We start from the raw sequence: 27,654 nt of genomic DNA, 5'->3' as shown, positions 1-27,654 counted from the left end.
GCCATCACTACTTTCTGTTTCTAAAGGTTTATAACTTCACCAGAAGTTGACTCTGGGTTAGAGGTTAGCAAGGATATGGAACACTTAGCTGACAAAATCTAGAAGAAAAAAAATCTGCCTACATGTGAGATAAAAGTGTGAAAATTATCAGAAGGACAATGGCTTCAGATGGTTTCTGTAAATGAGAAATGTCATGTAAGAAAGAACAATGTCCTTGCACTTAAGGGCCAAGCCAGAACTGCAGTCCCTTTATGCTCCACTTTGCTGTTTTCAGCACCCTTTGGACACCAGCCACCCCAGAAAAAGAGCTGGACACTTGGGTGAGAACAATAGCTGAGCTGTTCATCAGATATCTCCTGTGCCAGCCAGTCCCACTCATCTGGCAGCTCCACACTGCCCTCCAGGGAGGGCCATCATCAAACTTACCGTGTTTCCCTCAGTTTCCCACCGGCAGGAGAGAATTCCTTGGGAGTAAATACATAAAGCAAGCAAGAGAAATACAGCTGACATGAGCATGAAAATGTGTGTATTTCATGACATAAAAAAGAGTAAAAAATAAACTATAAAGATTAAATATTCCACGTGTTCTTATTCACGCATGGATAACTGCTATCCAAATGCCTTTTTCAAGCGCCATATTAAAGGAAATAATGAACAATTTATTGTTCATTAATAATATTATTTAATGATAATAGCTCATAAATATATGCAGCACTGTGTGTCCAATGCATGCAGATATTTCATCATGTAAGACATGACTACTAGCTTATGCATGATATGAAATGTGAGTTTTTGCAGCTATTTCAAATCATTTTGGGACACAGAAAGTGTTGACAAGATATCTCTTGTTTAAATGTATTGCCCATCCCTGGCTGCAGAGCATGTTTTCTTGTGTTTATCAGAAGGAACACTTCCAAAATTCTTTGAGAAACTCAATTGTTATCATTGTCTGAACTTAAAAAGACTACACCTTTGTATAGAGTTCTGTCAAAAGAAATCCTGCTGCTTATCATGAGCACGTACTTCCCCAAAGTTCCTGTTTTTTTAGAAGTTTTATTAATTGCAAATGTTGTTTACTAGAGGAAAACCGTGACTGAAGCTCTAAAACAAAGAGAATAGTTGCAACTTTAATCCTTTCAATAAGCCTTTGTTTCCCATTGACTAAAAACTTCCTAAAGGAAGTAGAGCTGCGAAAATCCAGGAAGGAATTAGATTTGCCAAATTCTGTTCCTACTTGGATCTAGATGCAAAGGCTTTGTTATTCATTGTACAAATGTTTTAGCAAAAAGAGAATGATCAATTACAAAAATACACTTTTGCCAAGGTTGAAATTATTAATAGAACAGCTTTCCCTATCACAGAAGGCACACTGTGAACTTATATAACCTACAAACTAAATAATATATTCATATTTTAGCTGCTCCTGCATTTTTTTTTCTTCAGTGGCATGTGTTTTTCTTTTTGTTATCTAAGGCAAATTTGGGTACTGGCCTGACAATCATATGAGAACCTAGATAAATAAACAAATATGGAAAGGAAAAACTCAAAGGCAACCTCTTAATTAAATTAAGCATGCTTTGCAGCATCCAAAATAGGAGAAATCTTCAAAATCCATTTCCATGACAACAAGTAATTGCACACGAAAAAGTGTGCTGTTGTGGCAATAAAGCTGAATTCCCTGAAGACCTTTCAGAGACACTACCAATTTGTTTTGTATTTTTTCCCCATGTGATCTTTTTATCTCTGTACCACTTCATGCTCTCTAGGTTTTAACTTGCCAAACAAGTAGACACTAGGTAAATATGTTCTGATTTATTCCATAGGGCAGAGGTTGTTTTAATTGTATCTCCTAAATTACTTTAAAGGTGATTCCTATCTCCTCCCCAACAACACTGTGCATATTGCAACTTCTGATTTCCTGGCCAATAGTATACTGGAATATTAAAGAATATTTGAGCCGCCATTTTTGTAAGATGCTGTGTGAGGACAGGTTATGGAAAGTGCTGACTACTTTTAGCTTCTTGTGGTTTCAGTGGAAATGTTGTTTAGCATATTTAAGCAAAATCAGCTAAATATTTTAACAAATGTCAAAGGTTTGGCCAAGCTGAGCTGCACCGCTAAGTTGGAAAGGCTTCAGTTTCAGCAGGCATCAGCTGTGGTTTAACATCACACCCACCTCTGTGTGCTTTGGCTCCAGCATCCTGACACAGGCTGGGCCTGAGCCTCAGCCTGAGCAGCAGCAACCGCCTCTGGATTCCTAAGGAGACTAATTTATGGCTCTGCTATGGAAACACCCACATACCACTTGTAACTTGAAACACATATAACTAAATCGTGGAATAGCTTTGGTTTATGATATTACAGGTGCTAACGCCTGAGTTTCAAGGACATATCAGAAATAATTACTCACAACATCTTAAACCTTCCTCTATCGATTTCCTTCATATAATAGAGATATGTGGGATACACCTCCAAAATCACTGAAAAGTGTTTTTATAAGACCAAACTGTAACAGGTGAAAGAAGTGAAGAGAAAAAAAGAGATTTTCTCCATTCCAGTTTTCATCACAACCGTTGACAATCCCCTCCCTCCCTTGAAGATGGGAAAGCCAATTTTAATTTAAACTACAAACTGTTGACCAGGCCTCAGCTTGGCTTTGCAATTCACTATATGCCTGAGGGATAAATTATTTAGCATTAGCACATGGTATGTCATGTCTCGTTACTTAAGTGGAGGATGGCCTCCATCCAGCTGCACCCCCGGGGCCCCCCGATTGGCTGTGGGTGATGTCATTTCCATGTGCTAATCCTGGGCCAGCTCCCTGGAGACAGCCCTGGCCCCTCCGCCTCGCAGCCGGGGCGGCTCCGGCTCTGCGGGCACGGATCGCGCCCAGGTTCGCCCAGGTACTGCCCCCAGCGCAGGCTGTCAGCGCAGCGCAGCCGAACAGAAGGTGCGGCAGATGAGCCGCGTCGCCTGCCCGTGATGGTGTGCGCTCCTCACAGAGGATTCCTAATCAATTCACTGAGATGGAAAACAAATTTTTGCTGCAGATCCAAGCTAAGTGGAGAATTTTGAGGGGTTTATTTAACCACACACTAAGTTATTCTTAATTTCAATTTTCTGGTTTTCTATTTTCAGTGAATTATAGATTTTTGCTGAAAAAACCTATCCCAACCTATTTCCACTGCAAGACAAAGGGACCCTGGACAAACGACCTGAGAGCATGAACTCTGCAAAATGTTTTTTCTGGAAGTTTGGCAATGGAATAATTAGCCACAGTGCCCTTTAAAAGGCCATATTTTGTTTTCAGTTAACGCCCTCATTATATTGAAAGGGTTTTTCCTTCAGAACCACCTTCAAGTTATTTGCCCCAGAGGAAATACTCATGCTAGTCACCACTGGAAGGCTCCCAGCACAGAAATAAGGGTTACAGGGCTGGTTTCTTTTGATTGAATTTCACAGCAAAGTCGGTGAAATGCCAAGAATTACAGAGCACTGTGCTGTGCAGGTGGTACCGTCTGCTCCGTGGTGAGGCACAAGATTTGCATCTGTCTGTTAGCTCAGGTTCAGGTTGAGCAGTGGCTCTACGTGACAGGTAACAAGAGACAAAACCGACACGGAGAAATCGACATGCTTTGTTACTGTTAGCCTAGCATTTAACACAATACACAGTACCCCACCATCAGAACTTCGTTTCTTGTGGTGAGGAATGAAAACTGACAGTGATTTGCCTTCTTTGTCACTGAATCTTAATTCTTTTCAACAGTGCATGAGAAGAAAGGATTTTGTGAAAGCTATGTGGTCTCATAGTGAAGTGTTAATTCTCTGAGACAGAGGCAGAAGGGGAACTTTGCAAGGGGATTCCCATGAGAAGATATGTTGAACCAGTACAGTACAAAATGCTGCAAAATAAACAACTGTAGGACAGGAAATGAAGAACTCTAATCGATACCGCAAAAGGGATTAGTTAGTCAAATGTGAAAATTCAAAACTAGAATTTAAATCAGGACTGCTAACTCTTTCTTGCCCTGCACAAAATAAACAATCTATAGATTCACCAGCTGCATCCAGCTTTGATTTCTGTCATTTCAAAGCGGGCACCTGCAGCCAGCCCTGGCTCAGAACTGCAGCATTGCTTCAAGCAAGCACCCAGCTGGAGGGAAACACCTGCATTTGCACTATTGCTCATCCTCTCAAAACTACCAGACCTACTTGTAGCTAACTAATAAACAGCTATTTATAAACAGGGTGATTGGGCAAGAGCTCAGAACTGCTACCAGGATAAGCACTGGGAAGCCACGTTTGCTGGCCAAATAGAACAAAAGTGCATTTTGATTTGGCTCCATGCTCGTTAGCTGGCCACCTCACAGTCCAACATGTTTATTTATATGCAGATAAATATCTTCAAGGTGGGTGCCAAGAGAATGGTGCCAGACTCTTTTCGGTGGTGCCCAGCAGCAGGACAAGGAGCACTGGCCATGAACTAAAAAAGAGAGTTTCATGTGCAGACAAGGAAGAACTTTATGTTGAGGGTGGCAGAACACTGGAACAGCTGCCCAGGGGGGTTGTGGAGTCTCCCTCTCTGGAGACATCCCAAACCCACCTGGACACCTTCCAGGTAACCCTGCATTGGCGGGGGGATTGGACTGAGTGATATCAAGAGATTCCTTTCAACCCAAACAATTCTGTGATTCTCTGATGGTACCTCTGGCCACAATGTGATGGACTGTGGAGCAGGGCGAGCGAGAACCAAATCCACCCCGCCTCAGCCCTGCCCAGCCCAGCAGCATTCGCCTCAGCATCATCAGCGCGGGATTGGCAGCACCGACACTCGCCGGGATAGCGGCAGCTTCCTGAAGGGAGGGCTCTGAGGGGAACAGCCCCGCTGGCAGGGCAGGGCCGGGCCAGCTCTGAGGGGAGCGGCCCCGCTGGCAGGGCAGGGCCAGCTCTGAGGGGAACGCGGCCCCGCCCTCAGCCCGCCCTGAGGGCACCGCGGGCAGCGCGCGCCGCGGGAGGCGGGCAGCGCGTGCCGGGGGCAGCTCTCGCGATACGCTCTGGCGGCGCCGGGCGGGGCAGGGGCAGGCGCGGCGCTCTCGCGAGAGCCGGGCGCGCGGAAGCGGCGTGGCGTGTGCGGGGCTGTGTCGTGAGGGACCCTGAGGGACCGTGAGGGCCGTACCGGCAGCCGCAGGATGCCGAGCGCCGCCGGCCGCGGGCAGGGCCAGGACCGCCGCCCGGAGAACGAGGACTCGTCGGCGGCTGATGTGGGTCTCCGCAGGGAACGCGGCGGGCGCGCTGTTGAGGCTCCCCGGGGGGGGGGGGGCTGGGCCCAGGCCGCGTTTGGCCGAGCCCGGGGGCACAGCTGCATTTGGCTTTACCCTGCCTGTCCCCCCAGTCCCCACCTCTCCGGGCCCAGCCTGTGATTCCCTGAAGAGGTCTGATCCCCCCAGAAACACCTGGGCTGCTCCTCCCCAGCCCGAGGTTTCTGCAGGGGCTCCTGCTGGCCTGGCAGGTGCTTCTGCCTTGTACGTGAAGATCACAGAGCATGTGCTGAAAAACTGTAGGCCCGTGCTTCTTCAAAAAGAGCAAAGTACTAACAACGAGCATCAGTTCATTTTGTTATAAAGTAATTTGTGCTTATTGTTGCATCAGCAATAACGAATTCCAAGTATTGGTGGCTTTCCTGAAGTTACAAATATGCCACAATTCATCAAAAGCAGACAAGCAAAGACCCTCCCCAAATAAAGTGTTTAGCAGGAACTTTGGTTCATGTATTGAATAGAATAAAATAAATAAACCAAGGGGTTTTATTTGGAAATGAATGGGAAACCAGAATTGTGATGTTTTGACGAAAATTGCCTTCCTCTATGCCTTACCTGGTGGATTTTGTTAACAGTTCAGCTCCTCTGGCCTGTGACAATTCAGTGTGATTATGGGAAGGAATATTTAATCTCTCTAACGTAGGACTCAAATATTTTTTGAGGAGTAGGCTCTTTGTAGAGATAATCACACTAACTTTCTGTGTAACAAGCAATGATTGTCATGCATGGTTGTTGTTGCTGGAATTATTTTTTTCATCCAGGGCACAATTATTTTCTCTCCCTTGTGTATCTCTTATGAGTCCAAAATGCATTTCTTTTTAATAGTATTGCTAATTATTTTGTGTTCCCTCAGTTAATTCTGTGATGATGTTGTTCAGTTTTTTTGTGTGTGCTTCTTTGATATATGTTTCTCACCTCCATTCCAGGATTATGCTAAGGAAAGATATGGAGTGACATCAATGATACAATCCCAAGAGAAACCAGGTCAGTTGAAAAATAAAAAAGTTTTTGCAAGAGAGAGGGTGGGAAAAAAGGAAAAAAGAAGTTACCTACCAAATATCTTCAGTACTTCCTTGAGAAATCATTTACCAAACTTTTTCATTCAAACCCCACTGGCATTTTCCCCCTTTATTGGGATACATTTGGCATTTGTGAGACACTTGCATTGGGAGTGCCATGTCCAGTTCTGGGCTCTCCAGTGCCAGGAAGGCATTAACATTTCAGAGCCAGTCCAGTGGAGAGCTACCAGGGGACTGGAGCACCGCTTCTCAGGGAGCTGGGCTTCTTCAGCCTGGAGAACAGGAAGCTGTGGGATGATCTCACAGTTTAAATCTACTTAATGGGAGGGTGTAGGAAAGATAAGGCCAGGCTTTGAAGGTGTGTGGTATTTGGCCTGGAGGTCATGGACACAAGTTGGAGCAGGAAATTGAGATTGGAGGGAAAAAAAAAATCATGAGTGTGGTTGAATATTGGAGCTCAATTCTGGATTAAGAGGAATCTCAGTTTTTGCCCTTGCCTGGACCGTGCCTTAAACGGTTTGTCAGTTTTGTGTCTGTCCATCACTGCAGACTATTTTTAAAATCATAAAATTATTGTTAATTATAATGTACTGAGTGCTGAGATGTCAGGCTTTTTCTGCATTTGGAGTAGGTTCTGCTGTGACTTATTACAGCAGAGTATACTCTCTGAGTATGATGTGTCTGCTTATGCAGCCTTCCATTTCTCCTGTATATGGGCACAAAATCCATTAATATTGGATATTAATATTTATGGGTTTTATCAGTCATACCACTCTGAATTCAGGAAATCCTGATTTTCTCCTGATGGGGAATTGGGATTCAGGAAAACTTAGTGACTAGAGAACAATCTCCCAGGCCAATGTCCCAAGGAATATTAATCTTTGGATTAAATTCAGTGCATGAAACAGTAATGAGGGAAAGGAACAGACTGGCTTCTTGTAACTTCCTCATAGTAGAATGTAGACCAGTAACATCATCTTTGATTAGATGATTTTTCTTTCTCCTTTGAGTGATTGTTTTGGTTGATGTCCTTTTAGGAGGGGAAATGCAGAATATATGCAGGGAAGAGAAGCAGTCACAAGAGCACTCATAGGCTGAAAACAATTGAAGGGGAGTTTTATATCAGGAATGTAACAGGACAAGCGAATCAGCAGAGTGCATTAGCAGTGATTGTTGAATAGAACCCATTCTAGCTGCCAGAGAAAGGGAGCTGGAGTTGAAATCACATTGGAAGCAGCCCAGCTCTGTGTTTCCTCTCCTGGATTTGCATCCCAGAGCAAACAACTGTGTGCGGGACCTGAGCTGGCAGCTCCCTGCTTTGGCATTCCATGGAGAAATGCCAACTGTCTCATATTCAAAAGAAACACTCAAAAGTACTGGAGAAAGAAGTATGTTGAGAAGGAAAATGGTGAAAGCTATAAGAAATCATATGAAAAAGGCTGAGTGTCATATTTAGGTGTGTTGTCCCCTTGACCTTTCATCCGTGTTTAAAAAAACTCAGGGTATGGACAATGTTGAGTGAGTTTTCCATTTGGCTTAAAATGCAATCCACAGCACTCCTGCTGTTCTGTAGTTTTAGAAAGTGGTTATCCAGAACACCAAAATTAGGTAATGATAAAGAACAAAATGTGTATAACAAGCTGAAGATCAGCCTAGTCTCTTTCTTGAGACTAATGCACTTTTATTTACAGGTTCAGTAGTTCCTGCCAGGGAGAGCTCTTGCCAAAGGGCTCACAGGAGGGTGAGATATTGTCATCAGTAGCTCCCCAAAGTGTTCTACTTGCCTTGGGTGTCTTGGAGGAGCTGCTGCTTTAGGACAGGGAGCGGTGGAGAAGCACAGATAGGCATGTTCCCGTCTATCTGAAGTGTATTCATTTGTTTCTGAAGTCTGAGTGAAGTCTCTGGAGTCTGCCTGCCATTCCTAAATCAGAGTAGCCCATGGTGATGTGAGGTGTGCAGCCTGCACGGTGTCTGGTGAGCAGAGCCAGCACAGCACAGCCCAGCCCTGGCAGGCGGCTCAGAGGGGGCTGCAGGAGTGCTGCTGTTGTGGTCACTGCAGTTGCTGCACTGTCCTGGAACTTGCACTGGCTGGACTGGGTACTCCCACGGCTTACAGTGATCAGAACAAGTTATTCTTCTTTCCAAGGAGTAAGCTTATTGTCTTTTTGCCATGCTGCTGGATTCTTGTTCCTCTGCAGGCAAATTGAAACTTTTATCAGGTTCACAACTTTGTTTCTCCACCTTGCTCTGTTGAGCTCGCGCACACCAGTGCCTTCTTTCTTGGCCCACTTAAGTCTTTCTTCTACTTATGTTGGTTGCCCTGGCTATCTGATGTTCTTCCCTCCTGTCATGTCAGGTCTTTAAGTCCTTCCTGCTAGCTTGAGGCTATGATTGCTAGTAAAACTCCATTTTTTGGCCATTCCTTTTTTCTCCCTTCAGACCCATTATCTCACATCCCCTCCCTGGAAACTGCTTTCATCTAATACTGCTTTTGATTTTCAGGTTTTTATGTCAAACTTGCCTTCTCTTTTTCAAATTTTTCCAGTACTTTGAAGATGCTGGCACTACACAGAGGCAGCACAAATATTGATCATAGTGTTCTAAATTCCATGATGCAGGATAAATTATCTTAGTAAACAGGTTGATGTGACAGGCAGGGAATGGGGTCTGGAGGTGAAAAAGTGTTTGTTTTATGTATCCCACACAGTTTTTTTTTTTTACTTTTATCCTCTCCTCCTATGTTTAGAAGAGGTTGGAGTTCTGAGAGAAAAAGAAGAGATTGGGCTATACATTAAGGGAAAAAAGAACTGGATTTGGGAAGTGTCAGAGGAGGGAAGCAAAATGACATAGTTGCTACATCCAGCTCATTGCAGTGGAGCACAGTGACAGGAACAGAGGCAATGGGCACAATGAACATCAGGAGGTTGTTTTTTCTTGTGAGGGTGACCAGGGATTGGTACAGGTTGCCCAGGAAGAGTTTCCCTTGAGAATACTAAAAAACCATCAGAACTTTATCTTGGACAGCTGGCTCTATGCCACCCTGCTTGTGCATGGCATTGGGTGGGAGGATTTCCAGAGACTCCTCCCAGCCTCATCTCTTTTGTGGTTATGTGATCTGCTGTTGGAAGAAAGGGCTTTATGATGTCACCTCGTGGATATTGCTTGTTACCCTTTTTATGAATGTGAAATAGTTTTTACTAGTTAATACCATATAACAATTCTAGTGTTAAATATGTCTTCTTTACGCTTGGTGAAATATGAACTGTTAGGTGTCCAAAAGACTTAAAAAAATATTTATCTAATGCAGATGGTTCATGAAACCCTGAGGATCCATGAAAGGTGTAACACCTCCTTCTGTCTTTATGCTTCTGCCTAGAAAATGTTATAACTTTGTAACAATACAGTTTCAAGTTGACGGAGGTAATTTTAACTGTCTGAATGAATCAAACTCTTAGAAATACGAAGGTTGTGGATTGTGATGGTTGCATATTTCCTATAGTACTACACAAAGTTTGAATATCAGATATTGCTGGCAAATGGTGAAGTCTTTATTCCCATTTCTCCCTTCCCCAGCAGACCCACACACACTCACACATACACACTTTATGAATATATTTGAGTCAATTTCCTGTCACATTTCTCTGTGCACTTCCATTCTGTTCTGGATTTGATATGTGTGTGTGAAGAAAGAACTGCATTGCCCTGACACAAGCTAATAAAAGTTTTCAATCCCCTAAAATCTCCAGTGCAGAATAATAGGCTTGCAGGGCAAGCTGTGACTGGTATTTAGAGACAGAAGGAAGGAGTCCAGAGCAGCAGATGGTAATCTGGAGCAGGCAGAAGTTGTTGGGTTTTTTTTCCAAAACTTTAGAAAAGTTCTGTCAGGAAAAGTCTACAGTGTGTCTTAGCAAATTTAATGTTATTTTGAAACAAGGGAGAAGTTTGTGAGGAAAGAATCATGCAAGGAATACCAGCATGCAGCCAGCATATTGCTAGGATGTAACAGTTGTGTACAATTTTTGAAGTCCCGATTTATTTAAAAATATTTTCTTTATGACTTTTTCTTCCCTTTGCTATCCAAAATCTGTGCTTTCCAAGCCATGCAATTCCTGTTGTTATCTAGCTTTGCAGCTACATTGGATTTGAAGGGTTCTTCTGTCAAGTCTTGGCTCTGACAGTTATGGTAGTGCTTGATCAGGTGGTTAAAAAGATTTTCTTAAAATGGATGTTATCCATTTTATACAGTAATACTCCTGTTGTTCCAAAATGCTGTTGTGCTAATCAAAATAAGTATTTTTAAATTTATAGTGTACATTTACTTGTGGTTTCTTTCTGTTCTTTATTTTAAATAATAGTTATTTTACAGTTATATTCATCCTACTTATGTAAGATAGATACAGAGAGTAGTCATGTCCCCTCTGACCCTTTGTTTTGCTGGGTTCACTGTGCAGCTTTGACCCTGCCCAGTGCAGCAGGGCACACATCCCTTAGGCAGCAGAAGTTCAGACTAATAAGTGCAGGTAGTACAGTGAAGTCCTATCAAAACCAGTTAAGTCATGCTGGGTTCTGCCATCCGTGAACTACAGTGAGTCTTGCTGTTGGTAAAGTGCAGGTTGACCCTGCTGTGTAAGCCAAAAATGAACAATTGAAAGCTCCTGCATCAAGTACAAGTCACTAAGAAAGGAAATGGGATTTTGTGTGTTTTCAGTAAGTCAGTTATGCTGTTGATACAAAAAGCAGTGTTTTGGATTTATTTTCAATTTTATCAATAGCAATGATAGAAAGTGCATTTGGAGTTTGAAGTGAAGAACTGTTTTAAGATGTGGTTTTTTTCTGTAATTCAGATCGAATTTTGGTTCGCATCAAAGACTTGACGGTGGAGAAGGCTGATAAAGAGGTTTGGGTTCGTGGCAGAATTCACACCAGCAGAGCTAAAGGTGAGAGGCCTCCAGGGTTTTGTGTTTATTTCCTCTTTTCATTAGTGTAACCTTAATGTTTATTTTGGTTTCATGACCTGTTGCTTATGTCTTGCATTCAAGAAAACTTTGCCACCTGGTTACTCAGGGTTGCTTCAGTGTTACTTTGACTGGTTCTTTTCTCTTTTTCCACCTCTCTTTTTCCTAAGAGGGAAGAGAAGATTTTGGTTTTAGCTGTCTAGAAATCAATTATTGTAGTTAAAGTGATTTTTTTTTTTTACTGTATTGCTAAATAATCTATGGAGAATTGTGAATAATAGTAATTTTAAAATGTCATCATTCTCCTTAAGGTGTTAATTGTTGTGAGATAAAACCCTTCTAAGCTTCTACAGTAAAACATACCTGTATTGTAAATGTATCTGTTGTCAGACAGGTCATATTTCTTTTGCTGCACATGTATATTTTCACCACACCTTTTCTTTGACAGGAAACAAAAATCTGTTAAAATTTCAGAATTCTTACTTTCGATTACCTGTATCTAATTATATCAATTTGGTCTCCAAATAAGAAGCATCATCTTTCTTTAGCAAGACAAAGGGGAAACCCTTTTGTGGATTCTCAGCAGTGTGGGCTGTCACCCTTGGCTGTCTGACAGCCATGTTTCTTCCCTGGAATCAGAAGTTCCCTCTGGAGACCAGGTTGCCATATGCAAACTTCAATAAGCTTTGGCCTTTGCAGTTGACATCAGATGCTGACAACTGTTGTGCTGGTTTCATTTATGTTTGGCAGCTCTGTAGATATAAATAATTTGTCTTTCCAAGAATTGAAAAAAAAAAAAGCATGAAGGAATTATCTTCATAAATGAAACTTAACAGTAGTCATAAAATTGGGAATGATGCAAATTAGGGGCTAGAATCCAGTACAGAATATCACCAGAGATACCAGATTAATTTCTCTTTTTGAGAATTCATTTTCTTAAAACATGCCCCTCTTAATGAGTGTCTGTGCTGCAGTCAGTTAAAATAAGGAACTGCATTAAAATACATACACATGGTGCACATTTTAATTTGTATTAGAATCTTTAAACTTAAGGAGTCCTCTGTGATTTCCTCAGTAATTTTGTAATGGAAATCTCTCAGTTAATTAAAGACGTTGTCAGTTCCAAAAGATGTGAAAGCCTTGGTCATTACATCATGAAGTTGTTCAGACAGAAGCCAGTCTGTCTGATTTAAATGTTACTGTTATTACTATCAGTATATAAATTAGAGTATCCTTATGGCTTTTTTTTTTTTTCAATTGTAGGAAGAGTTCAGGTTATTAACAGAATTCAGAATATTAGCAGCAGGTATCTGTGCAGACCTTGAAAGCAATGCAGAGTTCTGTGGTTGTTGATTGCTCTCCGTGATACATTGATATGTGGGATCTTGTATGATGGATACATTTACATCAAACACAGTAAGATCTCTGTAACAGGGCAATATGAACTTGAAAGAAGCTGTTGTAATCCTTCACTTTTGTTTTTGATGAAACAACAGTGCTTATTTTCAAAACTCTTTAACACAACCTGGAGAATGAAAGCAAAAGGAATTGATCATGGGCATGAATGATCTGAATTTATTGATAGTGTCTCTTGTTTCCTCTTGGTCTGACAACACAGAACAATTCTGACATTCAGGGAGTGCTGCTAGGGAATGCCATATGCTTGTTTACTTAAGCTTTGGGGAAAGAATCTTACAAGGAAAGCAAATGTTTAAGAGTAAAAAGTAATATTAGCCTTTCCCACACACAACATGGCACTATTCCTACCACTGTGGAAAGGAAAGCCTTGCAGGAAACAGGAAAATCTTTCACAAAAGCAAGCTTTAGTTTTTCTCAGAAACTTGAATTTGACTCCTAAATAACCAGTGTAGCCTTTATTTAACCCTGTCTGGTTCTGACCAATAAACCAAAAAGAATTAATGGGAACAACTGCAGATTCCAGCTGTCTCCTATAGCAAGTCACTCGTAGACTCTGATGAAAATTAACTGAAGGATGTGTAAAGAATGGGGTGCTGGGAATTTCTGTGGGTTGTACTAAAATTAAAGTGCACAGGGCCCTGTGGTTTGTATCATAGATTGAATAAATGTTATTTCTGGCCTTATTTTAAAGCCAGCCTAATCTACTGATCACATTTATCATTTGAAAAGCCCTTGGGAATTTGGTCTGGGTTTGGCCAGGCAGCTGGGGCTTGTGCAGAATGTTAGACCTGAAAATAGACTTTGGGTTATTAATCCAAAGGTCTATGAAATGTCTGAAAATAAGAATTCCACCAAGAGCAACTTAAATATTGGGCCAGATTTTATAATAAACCATGTAAAGTCTTCTCTTTGCTGGCAAATGTATGTAACCATCATTTAATTTATATAACCAACACTTTTTTACTCTTTGTACATGTTACTTCCTTATATCCTTTTCTTTCATAAGGTCTTGTGTGGTTTGGTACTTTCATCCAACACAGATGGTGGATTACTGCTTGGTTGATGTGCTTATTTTTGATGGAATTCTCTTATTTGTTCAGTGCCTGAACATTCTATTCAGATGTCAGATACTTTTAACCAAATTTCTTTTAAAACTTTTTGTCTTTTAAGCATTCTTGTGAGACATGGTATTTTTTTTAGTAGGAACTTAGTTTACTGTTGAAAGTGAGTAAATTTGGTGCTATACTTTTTACCTAAACACCACATAAGTATTTTAAAACACACAGAGAAGATCCCATTGTCCAAATGTTTCCTTACTCAAATGCTTCCTTTTTTGCGTCTCTTGATCTGGAAAGACTTCTAAGCATGAGCTAGATTTGATTATGGCTGGTCTTTTTGATATTGTATTTTGAATGCCTTCAGCTCTCTCAGGAAAAGTTCTCTTCCCTCTTTTAATCTTTGTGGCTGGGATATTTTAACCAGTCCTGTGAGTGAGGTCCGTTTGATCACTTATCTTCTGTGTGATTAGAAGTGGTTGCCTTCTGTAAAACATCCTCTTCCTTCATGGAAACAGCTCCTGTTACTCACGGCAAAGACATTTGAGTCCTTTTATAATGCAGATATTCATCAGACTTCCAGTGCTTGGGATTCAGTACAACCACCAGACTTTTGGATGAGGATCTGAGCAAGCTGGGTCTTGGTGAAGATGTCCCTGCTTGCTGCAAGGGATTGGACTGATGGTCCTTACAGGTCCCTTCCAAGCCAATCTATTCTGGTAGCAGGTCCTTTCATTATTTCCCTGTCTTACAGTTGAGTTACATCGTAGCTGTCTTCAGCTGTGCATCTTTTTCTTGAACAGTGCTGAAACTTTGATCGTATTTTGCTAAATTGTTTGTGACTAAAATCATGAGACAAATACTATCTCCTAGGAAATACTGTATCCAACCACACTCTAAGAAACACTGAGATGTCAGAGATGTGAGATATGACTCCCTTATCTAAAGAAACTCAGCATATCATGTTGTACTTTCTTTGTTGACTTGCTGGATCTGAAACACAGCCTGTATTTTTCTAATTTGACTCTGTTATTTAATGTTTGCCTGCAAGAAATCTGTGCATCTGTATCATATTGGATATTGCAGCCTCTGGAACACAGAGATAGTTGTACTCTGTTTTCTGATAATATGTAATTAATCTTGTTGCGTTTTTGTTGTGGACAAAATTAGTTATTTCCAATAAATAGAATGAATATTTAATAATATTTTGTACTAGTTACGTATGTTTGCTTTTATTTCCATGAGATTGTGTTCAAGGGTTCTGCATTTATTTTCTGATACTCTTGAATTACTGGTACCAGTGCCTTTATCAGATATTGATACAGCAGTGAAACGTTTGTTGTTAATTTCTCTCTAGGAAGAAGCATTTAAAATCAACGTATTTCCTTAAAACTAAGTTAAGTAATAAATTATTATTAGAGATGTGAGAAGAAGTATGAAATGATTGTAACTGTCAGTTAAACAGATTAGAAAGATCTTTGTTGACTTGGAAATACCCATTTTAAAAGTCAACAAAATGCACTATGTTCTTTGTACCTTATTATTAATTCCTATTAACTTCTTTTCCCCTAAGCTGTTCATGAATAAATTGCTCTTACAGGAATTTTTAATTGGGTCTTTTAAGTTCTTGTCATTCACTAGAATCAATACTCCTTTTGTTCCCCTTCGTTCTGAATGTGTGGTGTATTATAGAATGAACATTGTTAGTTTAGTCCTTGTGGTGCAAAATAAAGCCCATTTCTCTCAGAGCAGCTTTGTAAACTCTACAGCTTTGATTTGAGAAGATGAGAAAAAGCCTCTTTAAAAATAGTTTAGACTTGAAGTAGTTGTGAGCAAAGAAACAAGGAAAAGTACGATGTATTTCTTGCAGTTGAAGGAAAAGTTACTTTAAAAGTTATGATTTGTTGTTTTTCTCTTGTCTAAATATTCTTTATCTTGGAAGGCTTATGGTTATTTTTAGAAACTGACCATTCAAATGTTTATAGATGTAAGGCACAATTATTTAATTTATCTCAGTGTTTGTGTTTGTGTGTTTGTGTGTACATGCACAGCTGAGGAGTTTGAAGCAGCTTTTTGGAGGGGGGCAGCAATGAATGGGAGAGAGAGACACACAGTCTTAAAAGCTCAGTTTATATTTAAGCAATAAAGAGTTTTTTCTCATTCACAAAGACCTCGAGTAGCTTGTCCTTAATACACCTGTGTTGTTTCCCTTTGTATTTAGGGAAGCAGTGCTTCTTAGTCCTGCGTCAGCAGCAGTTTAATATCCAGGCTCTTGTGGCTGTGGGACAGCATGCAAGCAAGCAGATGGTAAAGTTTGCTGCCAAGTAAGTAAGCAATTATATCCTGTTGTCAGAGTAAACAATGGTGGGAACCAGGACTCCCAGGGGTTGGGACCATTTTCACACATTAACATCAATGCTTCGTTTGTTTTAAAATGTAGTTATTTAAATTGTCAGCTCTCTATTGCGTTGAATACATTATACTGACAAAAGATAAAGTAGAGAACAGGCTTGAAATTCATCCTGAACTGCTGAAGCAGCATTCTCTCGCCATAGACAACCTACATTTTCTTCCAAGCTGGCTAACAAAAAGTCTGGCAAGCTGAGCTTGGTGGGACACTTCATTTGGTGTGTGGTGGTGCTCTGTGTCCGCACATGTTCAGCATTTTTTCTACCAGACATATAGTGTAGCAATACATTTTGTATTAGAACTGATGTGAAGAAGTCCCACATTGAGAGTGGCTTACTGAGTTGAAGAAATTAAAAGTAGCTTCTGTGCTCTGGGTTAGTCTTAGCTACACCTTATTTTTGGCACTAAAATTTTAATTTAAAAAAATTGGTGGGGTAATAGTTAGACTTGCCAATTGAAAAAAATTGTTGCAGCAATTCAAATTCACTTATTTGGTTTGTTTTCTTCCTAAAGATAAAAAATTACCTTTCCCTTCTGTTTTCTTCAAGATTGTGCTTTCAGGTTGTCCTGTAATAAATATGTTTGTGTGACAAATGTGTTTTATAGTAGAGCTTTAATCATGTCTATCTACTTGTTCACAAATAGAAATGTAGATCAGTTCTGTGCAGTTTATTGCAGAATATGTTTAGCATGTGGCACTTGAGTTGCTTCTGTGGAGTTCTTGGCACTACCCTCATGCCTGGAAAGGGAGCCCCCACTAATTAGCTGCAAAAGTGCTACAGCCTTCAACCTTCAATATGTCAGGGAGGGGAAAGATTCATTATAGTAGAGACTTCCAGAAGCCAAGTTAAGAAGGTTGGGATAATGCTTCTGCTGATGGGCTTCAAGGCAACAGGAAAACAGAACCAGCAGTGTTTGTTGTTTGGCGGTGCTCAGTGCTGGCAGTGCCAGTGTGAAACATGCTGTTCACAGGTGTTTATGAGCCAAAGTGAAGTGTTCTGTTTCTTCATGAAATGATTTGTTCTCTCAGCGCTTGGAATCTCTGAAAAGAATTAAGTGTATAATGTACTTGTTCCCTAATTCATCTCCCTCAAAACTCCCAACAGTCTGCCTGTGCTCCCTCGAGAAACTTGTGCTACAGAACAGTGGAACAACTTTTACAGTTGTGATGCACACTCTGTTCTCCAGTTCTCTCCCAGTATCTCTCCTTTTCAGTTTTCTTTGTGGTTCTTCCCTGCACAGCTGAATTTCTTACACTTCATGATTGGTAGATCTTTGTGGTTAGGAGCTCATGAGAGGGAAGCTGGTCTTTCCTCTATTTTTCCATATGCTTACTGCCACTTATAAACCTTCTGTGGTGGTTTTTTGTGATTCAATGATCTTTTTTTACTCAATTAGTTTTCTGCCAGTTAGTGATTTAAATTAGCTGAAGAAGGTCAAGAGCTAACAAGGAATGGTGGTGGAAGAGGGTATCTGGAAACAGTAGAGGGTAAATCTCCTTACTTTTCTGGCAGCAGTGAGCTGTTAAATCAGGCAGAACCTCATCCTTAGGTTCTTCCCAAGTCCCTGTCATTTTCCCTCTTGATGAGACAGGCTTGAATTCCTCAGAGTAGCCAGAGTGATGATGTTTGTACTGTGTTTTGACTTTTCCTTCTACTCCTTTTTTGGGATAACATTTGCTAGCCAAATCCTGGCACTTCAGCCTCACTTATCTGTAGCATTCATGTTTCCCTTATTACTTGTGCTTCTGAATGGTTACACGTTCATCATCATGTTCTCTGGGTGGTGTAACTCTGGTACAGCCTTCTGGATTTTCTTTTGGGAGTTTGCTTTTGGTTTTTCTAACACCATTACTGCAGTCATCTTCTCAGGATTCCTACCCACCAACAAACTTATTTTATTAATATCTTGCCATGCTCTCACTTTTTCCATCTCCTACAATTCTGTCTGCTGCTGGCACTGCAGCTGCCTCTTGTCCTTCAGAGGCTGCTGCTGTTCCCTGCTGGTGAGTGCACGTGGGGTCACTGTGTCAGCAGCACCTGAAGCAGAGCCCCAGTACGTGCCTGTCCTCAGTCACTTCCCTGCTGCCTTTCACCTGCTCTGGAGTGATCCCATTATTTCTAGCAGATGAGGCTGGGCTTAGATGTCTAAAAATAACTATCCTGTTTCCCTGCCTTTCTCAGTGGCTTTTTTTATCATCTCATTTCCTACATGTTAAATGAGGAAATACACATTTATTGAAGAAAACATTTAACTCAAATATCTTAAATTTCAATTCAATTTTTAAGTGTTTTCACTGTATATTTATAGTATATAAACTATGTTTCCCATGTGCTATTTTTGCATACTTTCATACTGTGTCCACAACTTTGCTTAAAATAGTTTGTAAAATTCTGGATCTTGACTTTTTTATTTTAGTTTATTAAATAATGAGCATTTTTTGGTACAAATTTTCATAAATTATAAACAAACCAGTTCCTCTTTTAGATATTGGCACATGGAAACCAAGAACTTTCATAACGTTCTGTGGTCAGCAGCATTCATGCAGTAATTACCACAATTATCATTACAATGTGAGTTTTTAGTGAAAGATATTTTATAGTGGTTCAACTCAGGTTTACAAAGAAATTTCTGTGAGTTTAACCATGGAAAGTTTCAAGCTGAACTTCCAAAACAAACATAGCACAAAGCCAGTCGAGATTCTGGATTGGCAGCTGTGGAATTGTTCTTCTGTCTTTTATCAGAAAAAGCAATTCAGCCCAGTCCTGCAAGGGATGCTGCATAAGAGAAACAGTTAATTGTCTCTTCTAGACAGCAGAGGTGCCAGTTGGCAATTTATCTTAATAATTCATCAACCTCTTTTTTTCCATCAAGCATGAGGTGTGGCTGGTTTTGGTTTTCTTTCTCCTTTTCTATCTCACCATTGAGCCTTTCCTGCCACCCCTCTGCCAGAGCCACGTGAGCTGATAGAGCAGTTGGGAGAGGTGGCTAACAGATTCTAATTTAGCTGCTCAAAAAATTTGCCCTTGCACAGGAAGTAACTTGATGGCTCTTTAGTAGACTGGAGAGTAAAAAGGCAGGAAAGAGATTAAAATGAAGCGGGGGAAATTATTAACTTGTATGAAAATAATTCACAATTTAGAAAAATATATGTAGGTTCTTTTGCTAGATAAATTGGTAATGCTAGGAAGACTGCTGGATAGTGCAGAATGTTTTCTTTATCCATTTCTGTTTAATTCTTATATCAGGAGACTGGAAGAAAATGTCCAATTGCAGCTAAGTTTGCTGGTGACACAAAAATTGGACTGGTAAACAGGCACTCAGGAGTGTGTAGTAACCAGGGCTCATTTAGAATAACCACTTCAATGCTCTTCAGTGTGAATTTGTACCTCTGTGATTGTTTGGTCAGATTTTGTGGGTGTTCAGGATTAATAAATAGAAAAGTGCAGAGAGAAGTGTGAGATTGTGATAGATAACTGACTTGACAGGAGCCCATGCAGTTCTCTGACCTCTAGAAAATAGCATTAATGTAATATGTGCCTGTTTTTAGGCAATTCCAGAATATTTTGTCCACTTTTGTTGTCTTTGTATCTGAATACATGTTAGATTGGAAAAGGCTGATGGTGAAGCTGCAAGAAGAAATGATACATGGTCTGGCAAATCTGCCTTCTGTGAGTCTAAAGAAAACTCTGTTCTATCCTGGAGCAATTAGTGAGTGATTTAAATCCCAGTCTGGTGCTGCTATGCAAGGTTTTCTGCCAGTGGGGAATTCTTTACAGTGCAGATACAAAGGTATGACAGGATGCAGTGAACAGAGGATGAAATTAGAGGAATTTAGAAAGGAAATAAAGTGTAGTTTTTTAGTGAAAATAACTAAAAATTCATTGTGGATTTTGTTACTTAAAACTTTTAAGAGCAGGTTGACTTCTTTTTTCCCCAAAAGATATGCAGGTTCAGCCAAGTGTTAGAATGCTGGTAGAGGAAACCAATCATTACATTTTTAGAATGAACAGAATAAGAACAGGTGTTTACCTGGCCTTTTTGTATACAAGGTCAGATAATTTCCTTTCAGGGAGCTTCATGCATATTTGCTGTATTTGTGCAGACAGGATTACAGTTGCTCATGTTGAGTACAAAATGTTTATACTCTTAACTACTTCAAAATGCACTCCTTTTTTGAAAATAAATCAGTGCCTTCACTTTCACTGGCGTTCAGGTGAAGGATCATTGATTATTAGGTATTAAGAGAATTATTTCATATTTTAAATTTATTAATATAATTTGTGCAGTCTGCTTACAGAAAGATGTTGAATAAAAACAACAAAATGCCAGAATAAGTATAGATGGTATAAAAGAAGTAAACATTTTCTATTGAAAATCTGTAAATAACCAAGTTTCTTCCTATTCTTTGGGCTTTTGACCAAGAAAATGTTGATTGTCATTCACATTGGGAGGCCAGCATAGGGTTCAGCTTGCAACACGAAGCTGTTGATGAAAGATGTTGTTATAAAGACTGCAAGAATGCAATCCTGTGGTTAAAAGAGAAAGTCTTGGCTAATAGACATGCAGCTAATTAAGAGGGACATAAGGCATCTAGTGGACACTTTAGAAATTATAATCTTGATTTTTTTTTTTTGAACATTACAAAATACAAAATAGTTTCCTATACAGAGAATTTTTTTATTGTTGGACTTCATGAGTCTATATAGGTCGATACTTTCTTTATGGATTTAACAATGTCAAGATGTCATATGTCTTTTCTTAATGCTTTATGCATCCTACTTTAGTTTCTAGTCCCTGGTAATATTAATTACAGATATAAATGTTGTTGTCCTTAATGGAAATGGTGCTACTTTGGCATGTTTTTCTGCTTCTTGTTCACTTTTGTTGATGTTTGGGGGTTTTTTGTTACCCAGGGGAATTTTACCAAAAATCACCTAGATGACTTATTCCTGCTGCTGTGGAGAATGTTTTGCTGTGGTTCTGGCATTTTATTCAAACATCCAGTTCCTTGTTGTAACTTGAACTGAAAATGCCATTTCAGTAACATCCTTGGAATGATCTGTTGGGATCAAAGCAGCACCTTCCAAGTTGCTGTAGTTCATGTTTGATGCAGTGTTATGGACCTCAGACACTTGCAGCTCTAGGTCTTGCTGAGCAGAGTTCAAACAGAGCTCAAAACACAAGCTTTTGTTTTCATACTGGATTAAATGTGGAGTTTAAATGAGGAAAAGCACATTTATTAATTAGCAAACGAAAGTTTAGAGGAGATGATGGATGTTTATAAATACAAAGATGGTCACATGCAGTAGGACCCTTCCTAGTCCTTTTGTGTACCTAGGCAATTACTTGAATATGTGGTTACAGGGACCTACACAGTTAGGAACTCAGTTGAAATACATCTTAAAATTGTGGCAAATGTAATGACTAATATGGAACTGTAACATACTTACAGTTTTAAATATGTTCCAGATCAGGAAACATGTTTTAATTGCAACTCCAGTGTAGAAATGGAGAAAAAGCTCAATTTATCCTATGTGCAAAGTTTTAAAGTTATGCAAGTTTGCAAAGCGACATTGCAGTTACAGTGATGTAAGAGTCAGTTTCTTCCTGTATTTTCAACCTGCTACCATTTTGCATGTCTTGAATTCCTTGCATGTTCTGATCAGAGCTCTGTACAGACTTCACTGACCGTTCTCATCCATGGGATCACCAATCTAATTAGGAGCCCTTACACCACATTTATATTTAACTTTTTTTTCACAGCACAGAGAATTTCCTTCAGTAAATTTAAAATATTATTTGCTGTTATAACTGAGAAGGCTTTTATTCAGCAGATTAGAATCTGGTATTTTCAGTGAAGACAGTGCTATTCACATCACTAGTAGTGTTTTCTGGACATTTGCCAAAATGTTGACATTGAAAAGGAAGCAGGAAAAACAGAAAACTTTTTAGGGAAAAAAAAGTTCACATAAGAGTAAAACTTTAATTCTTTTAAACATTCATGCATTTGAAAAGCAAAGGGAATTTATAGTTACACTTAATACTGGTTTAGCATCATATATTCTCGTAGATGATGGCAGTCTCTTGCATCCAAAGCACTGTATTGGTTCCACAGTCTGTATGAGGAGTTTCAAACAGAATCATTTGTAATAGAAAGTACTTGGAAGCGCTTGGTGTCATTTCAATTATCCTTTCTCATATTTGTTGCCTCTGCTAAACTGATGGAAATGGAGGCTCACCCATAACTAAATGGATTCTTATGTAAAGCCTGCTCTCAGCCTCTGCATTGGACAAATTTAGTTGTGATTTGAACAACTGTAGTTCTTCTAAAGTGTAAATGTACCAGAAGAACACGGTGTTCATGAGTTTAATGCAGTACATGGAATTACCTAATGGTTAAGCAAGTCAAGCATATGAAGCACCCTTGTCTGTATTAACTTCAGAGCAGCTAATAAGTTCTATCACCTGAAAGTATTATATATAAAAAAAAGGGTAATCAGCTAAAATACTCAAATTTGGCGTTTTATATTTTAGTTAATTGGAATTTACTTACAGTGCCACTGGTAGGTTTTGGGTACTTGATGCTTGAATTTTCCCATTGTTACTTTAATATCATCAGATTTTTTAAGATTTTTATTCAACTCTGCCAGCCTTGCAGAGTTGAGGGTTGTTAATGGCTCTTTGGTTTGCTGCTTTTAGCAGTGGCCAGCTTGTGTGATGACATCCTCACTCACCTCTTATTGTTTGCAGTTAAATTGTGGGCCTGATGCTTTCCTGCTGTCTAAGGGCTTAGGTGGTCAAGTGATGTATGTAAAGTGCTATTCAGCTTTCTCAAGAAGGACTCACAAGTGAAAGATTAATTGTAACATCAGTTTTCCTAAAAAGGAAAGTAATATTTTTAATATTTGGCTTCTTGTAAGCTAGCAGAGAGACAGAGTGAAAATATATTTCCAGTGAGGGTGAGATTATCTGTAGAAAAGTGCTGGTTTAAACTCCAGTACTTTAAATGTGTAAATAAAAACTGCTCATACAAATTCTTTTCTCACCTCTGACTCTTGAGGCTTTTGTTATTGTTTGCTTATAGCACACATACTTTATATCATATCTTTGGAAGACTTTCAGGATGGTGTGTGGTGTTCTAATGTACTATTAGTGACAGGGGAGCAGTTAGGATGTCCCCTGTCACAGAGAAATGACTTGGGAGCATCTTGCATCTTTCAGTAACAAGTCATGTAGTTTAAACAAGCTGAACTAGTTTTGATTTTCCCTTTCAGTCCTAGGACTTCCCCTCAGTTTGTTGTTCTGCTGGTGAAGACACATCTTGCAGATAATTGCATCAGCTGACACATGGAAGAGTGTCTGTGGCCTAGAAAAAGAGCTCTGCCACTTGTCAGTTTATGTATAAACAACACACAGAGAATGGGCGAGCACTGAGCTCAATCATAATCTTTCCTTCTCAAGTCTTCCATCCCAGTTTGAATTCATTGTGACTGGGGATATTTCAGCAAACTCCTTTATCAATCAGTTATTAGATATAAAAGTAATTTCAGACCCTTGACTGTTCTGTTGTTCAGCAGTCCATACAGTGCATGAGTGGTGCTCAGTGCTGAGGCTGCTGCAGTGTGCAGTGGAACTTACTGAGCCTCCTGTCCTCTCTTCATTGCCAGCATCACCAAAGAGAGCATTGTGGACATCCAAGGTGTTGTGAGGAAAGCGTATCAGAAAGTCGGAGGTTGTACTCAGCAGGACGTTGAGCTTCACGTTCAAAGGGTAAATTTTTGAGCAAATGGAGCACTGGTTAATTGTTTGATAGATTATCTGTTGAGACTGTCTGCCTGCCTACATACATAAACTTTGTCAGTAAGGAATGCCATGTCAGTGAAATACACTGCTTTAAACTACAAATTTCAGTGCTTTATATGTAAAAATGAAACACTTCTGGTTTTAAGATACTGGGAGTTTATATTTCCCTGTTTTTATCTGCCATTTGAATTACAGTATTAAGTAAAATAAAGTATCTCTCTAGAACATTTTGGCTAGAAATTTGATTCAGTTAAGAATCAAAAGCTAGAAATCGATCTAGTTTTTGATTCTTAACTGCAGTGGATTCTGGAATAAAAAGTCTGCTTCTTTTTAAGTGCAAGGCAGGAGTTTCTTCTTTATCAGAGTTACAATCTTCCCCTCAGTACAATGGACTGCAATACATAATTCTCACAGAAATAAACTCTCAGTGGCTTAACAGTATGGAAACTTTTGAAATCTAAAGTTCCTGGAGCTTGTGCTGTAGGGCTGGAGGAAGTGTAACTTTATAATTTGTTTAAATAGAAAGCATATTTAAACCTTTATGTAATATCCTTTTCTTCTAAAGGTTTTTAACCAAACTGTATGCCTACAATACAGCTGAAACCCAGTCGCCCCAGGACTGGAGCACAATGGCTATTATAGCAGTGAGGTAAATCTTAGCTAACAGCACTGGGGAAAATCTGCAGATTTTGAAGAAACATGTTTTAATATTTGTGCAGATTATTCCATGCTTGATTTTTCTGAAAAAACATCAAATTCACTGCTCCTCTAGGAGCAATACTAGACCATAAAGCACAGCAAGGTGGTTTTCAATCTCTGATTGTATTTTAGTTATCTCATAAATTTTTGTATCTGAAATAGCTCTTTCAGCCGTATTCAGATGATAAGTAAATGATACATTAACAAGGAGAAGAACGGGATGATCTTCCTGGAATCAGAAACTAAAACTCAGTGAAATCTGGTACATTCAGAGCTGGCATTCATGCCAAAAGGCTTGTCCCTCAGGCTGTATGAACTTGCTCAATTTGATGCTTCTCAGAAGAAAAAAAGATACTTCAAATCTAAGGGAAAGCAAGAACTAAGCACTTCAGTATTGTCATGAGAATGCACAATGTATCTCAAGTACTGGAATAAAATCACAGCCTTAGAGCCAGTAGCCTATGCAAACACTGTTTCAAGTCTCTGCTAGAAATACCCTTTTGTAAATCACACCTCCTTTTGAGCAGAGCCTCATGCTATTTCTGTTCTCTCTCAATTTCAGATCTATGTGATCAGTTCAGCTGAACCCCGGCTGCCCTTACAGCTGGATGATGCTGTTCGACCAGAAGTGGAAGGGGAGGAGGTGAAAACTTTGCATCCTCAAATGCTTTTTATTGTCTTTGTAGCTGAACAAAAGCACGAAACCCAAGCAACTTCCTTAATGCGGTGATTCTGGGGGTTTGATAGGTTTGCATTTTACTTCCTTTGTGCCATCCAGAACTGTGTTCAACATCTCTATAGCTTTGATGTTTGCTGAACTGCAGTAGAAGGTCAAAACCAGAGGCTTCCCATCTTGTATGTGTGTCTGATGCATCCTCATAGTTGGTTCTGCCTGTGACCTCTGGGAGAAGTTACACCTTGAACTTTTCTGTGCTGCCAGTTTGCGCTGTGTTCTTTCTAGAATGATCTAGATGTTCAGCTGAACATAGAAATAACCCTTTGCTTTTAGCCAGAGGGTGTTTTTCCCCATTGATTTTGGTTTTTTGAAGTTTTGGTTTTGTTTATTTTTTGGATGTGTGTGTATTCACTATGTGCTTTTGTGCGACTGTTTAGGATGGAAGAGCTACTGTAAACCAAGATACAAGACTGGACAACAGAATCATTGATCTAAGGGTAAGGAACATGCAGTGCTGCAGGCTTGCCTGCAAGTGTTTATTCTTCATATTTCTAATCCACAAAGCAGTAAAAGTCCTGGATTTGATGGAATTGTATTGTTGGCCAGAAGAAAAACAAACAATGTGTTTTTGTGGTTTTGTGTGGTATTGTAAAAGCACAGGATTTTTGAATCCTAAATGTTCGCCTTTACTGACATTAATTAAAGAGCATATATTGGTAGTTCAAAGGCAAACACTGATGATTTGACATGTGGCTGTGTACATCTGGGCTGTTTAGCTGCAAAAATCAAAGATGACTGAATAGGGACAATTTAGAGACAACATTTTTTCTCAGATGTAGTTTTTGTTATCCAAAACCTGTAAAGAGCTTGGTTTTGAGGTATAAGATGGACGTTCTGAGTTTTAACAGGCAGTTAAGGTGCTGTAATGTGTGCCTTGCCAGAGAAATTGTACCAGGCCATGATACCAATCTCATTCTCTTTGTTGTTTCCACATTCATGTATTTTCCTATTTTTTCCTGAAACACCTTTCTTTATCCAGGTCATAGAGACTCAACCTGTGAATTCACAGACCTTCCATATATTTACCATTTCTAATCAGCAGCAAAATACTCTCTACTAAATTATTTACAGAACTTAATTCTTTTTTTATTAAACAGCAGCTAACACTTAAGTGTGTAACTAATTTAAACATTACTGACTTGAGGCATCTTGGCCTTTTCCTAGGCTTTTTAGCCATTTTAGGCTCTCCACAATAACATTTTAATCAACATTGAATGAAGACTATACTTAGCTGATTTTTTTTTTGATACCTAGTACTGCCTTCAGAGTTCTTGATAATGGCATTTTCTTAGTAAATCGATCTTTGCACCTGAGAAATGAAACAAAAGAGTCGTTTACTGGAAAATTTGGAAAAGTTCTGGCACTGAGAGACTTACAGCTTTTCAACAGCTGATGTTCTTATTTCAGCAACTAAAACTACTTGTGTCAATTGTTTTACTTTACAATTGTATCAAAGTTAATTGCCTTTCACTTGACCTTATGGACCATACTGAGTAACTTCAGTCTGTGGTTACTTTTCAGGGTACTTAGTATCTCATCATATTGGTCTCTTAATCTGTCTTAAATTAGGCCTTTAATGAAAAGAATTCTATACTAATGATTGAAAGTGAAAATCATTTGAAGGATCATCAGCTTATGGTAGTGCTATGACAGTGTACTGAAAGGGAGAAATCTGGGATGCTTGAACTGCAGGCTTTACTTGAACATCTGGTGATGAATAGAAATAACCAACAGCACTCCAGAGAAACCTAAGAAAATCCATTATATTGAAGAAACAACTGTATAATAAACTGAAAGGAGTCATGAGGCCCAAAGAGAACAGAGAAATTATACAAAGGGAAATAGCATTTAAAAATGCTGAGTGAAAATGGCTTGGAGGTAACCTTGACTGTAATGCAGTTGAGGGCATCTGCAGAGCAAAGCCTAAGAAGGTAAATAGTAATGGAAAAAGAAGGAAGACTCATGCCAGAATGAACACAAGAGATGGAATGGAAAGGGCTGGACTAAGGGTCTGCCCCTGTACGCATCCAGTAGTTCAGCATGACCATCCCAATACTTCTGAAATATCTTTGTCAGTACAGCAGTAGGGCATTAGTTGTCAGTATTCTGCCTGGAGCGTGCAACTGCTGACATAAGTGGATGTTGCTGTAACCTCTTCTGTGTCCCAACCACTGTTGGGACACCTTTTCTTCAGCAATGTCTGGCACCTTGTTTTGAGCTCTGAACCTTAACTCTGTG

At 39.6% G+C, this 27,654-nt stretch overlaps 1 protein-coding gene across 1 annotated transcript in view; it reads left to right on the top strand.

Moving 5' to 3' along the window:
• The first annotated feature begins 5,094 nt into the window (after window positions 1-5,094).
• DARS1 (aspartyl-tRNA synthetase 1) overlaps window positions 5,095-27,654 on the top strand; it is a 36,877-nt gene continuing 14,317 nt past the window's right edge. Inside the window, exons 1-7 of the mRNA XM_066553856.1 lie at window positions 5,095-5,261; window positions 6,245-6,302; window positions 11,182-11,274; window positions 15,988-16,090; window positions 23,846-23,948; window positions 25,243-25,323; window positions 25,794-25,853. Coding sequence (XP_066409953.1) covers window positions 5,190-5,261; window positions 6,245-6,302; window positions 11,182-11,274; window positions 15,988-16,090; window positions 23,846-23,948; window positions 25,243-25,323; window positions 25,794-25,853 — 570 coding nt within the window. The 5' untranslated portion in view covers window positions 5,095-5,189. The remainder of the gene's footprint in view (window positions 5,262-6,244; window positions 6,303-11,181; window positions 11,275-15,987; window positions 16,091-23,845; window positions 23,949-25,242; window positions 25,324-25,793; window positions 25,854-27,654) is intronic.

This window comes from Molothrus aeneus, chromosome 7 (genome assembly GCF_037042795.1).
Source record: "Molothrus aeneus isolate 106 chromosome 7, BPBGC_Maene_1.0, whole genome shotgun sequence".
Classification (NCBI taxonomy): Eukaryota; Metazoa; Chordata; class Aves; order Passeriformes; family Icteridae; genus Molothrus; species Molothrus aeneus.
The sequence above is the reverse complement of the archived record's forward strand: the minus strand, read 5'-3'. Positions and strand labels throughout refer to the sequence as shown.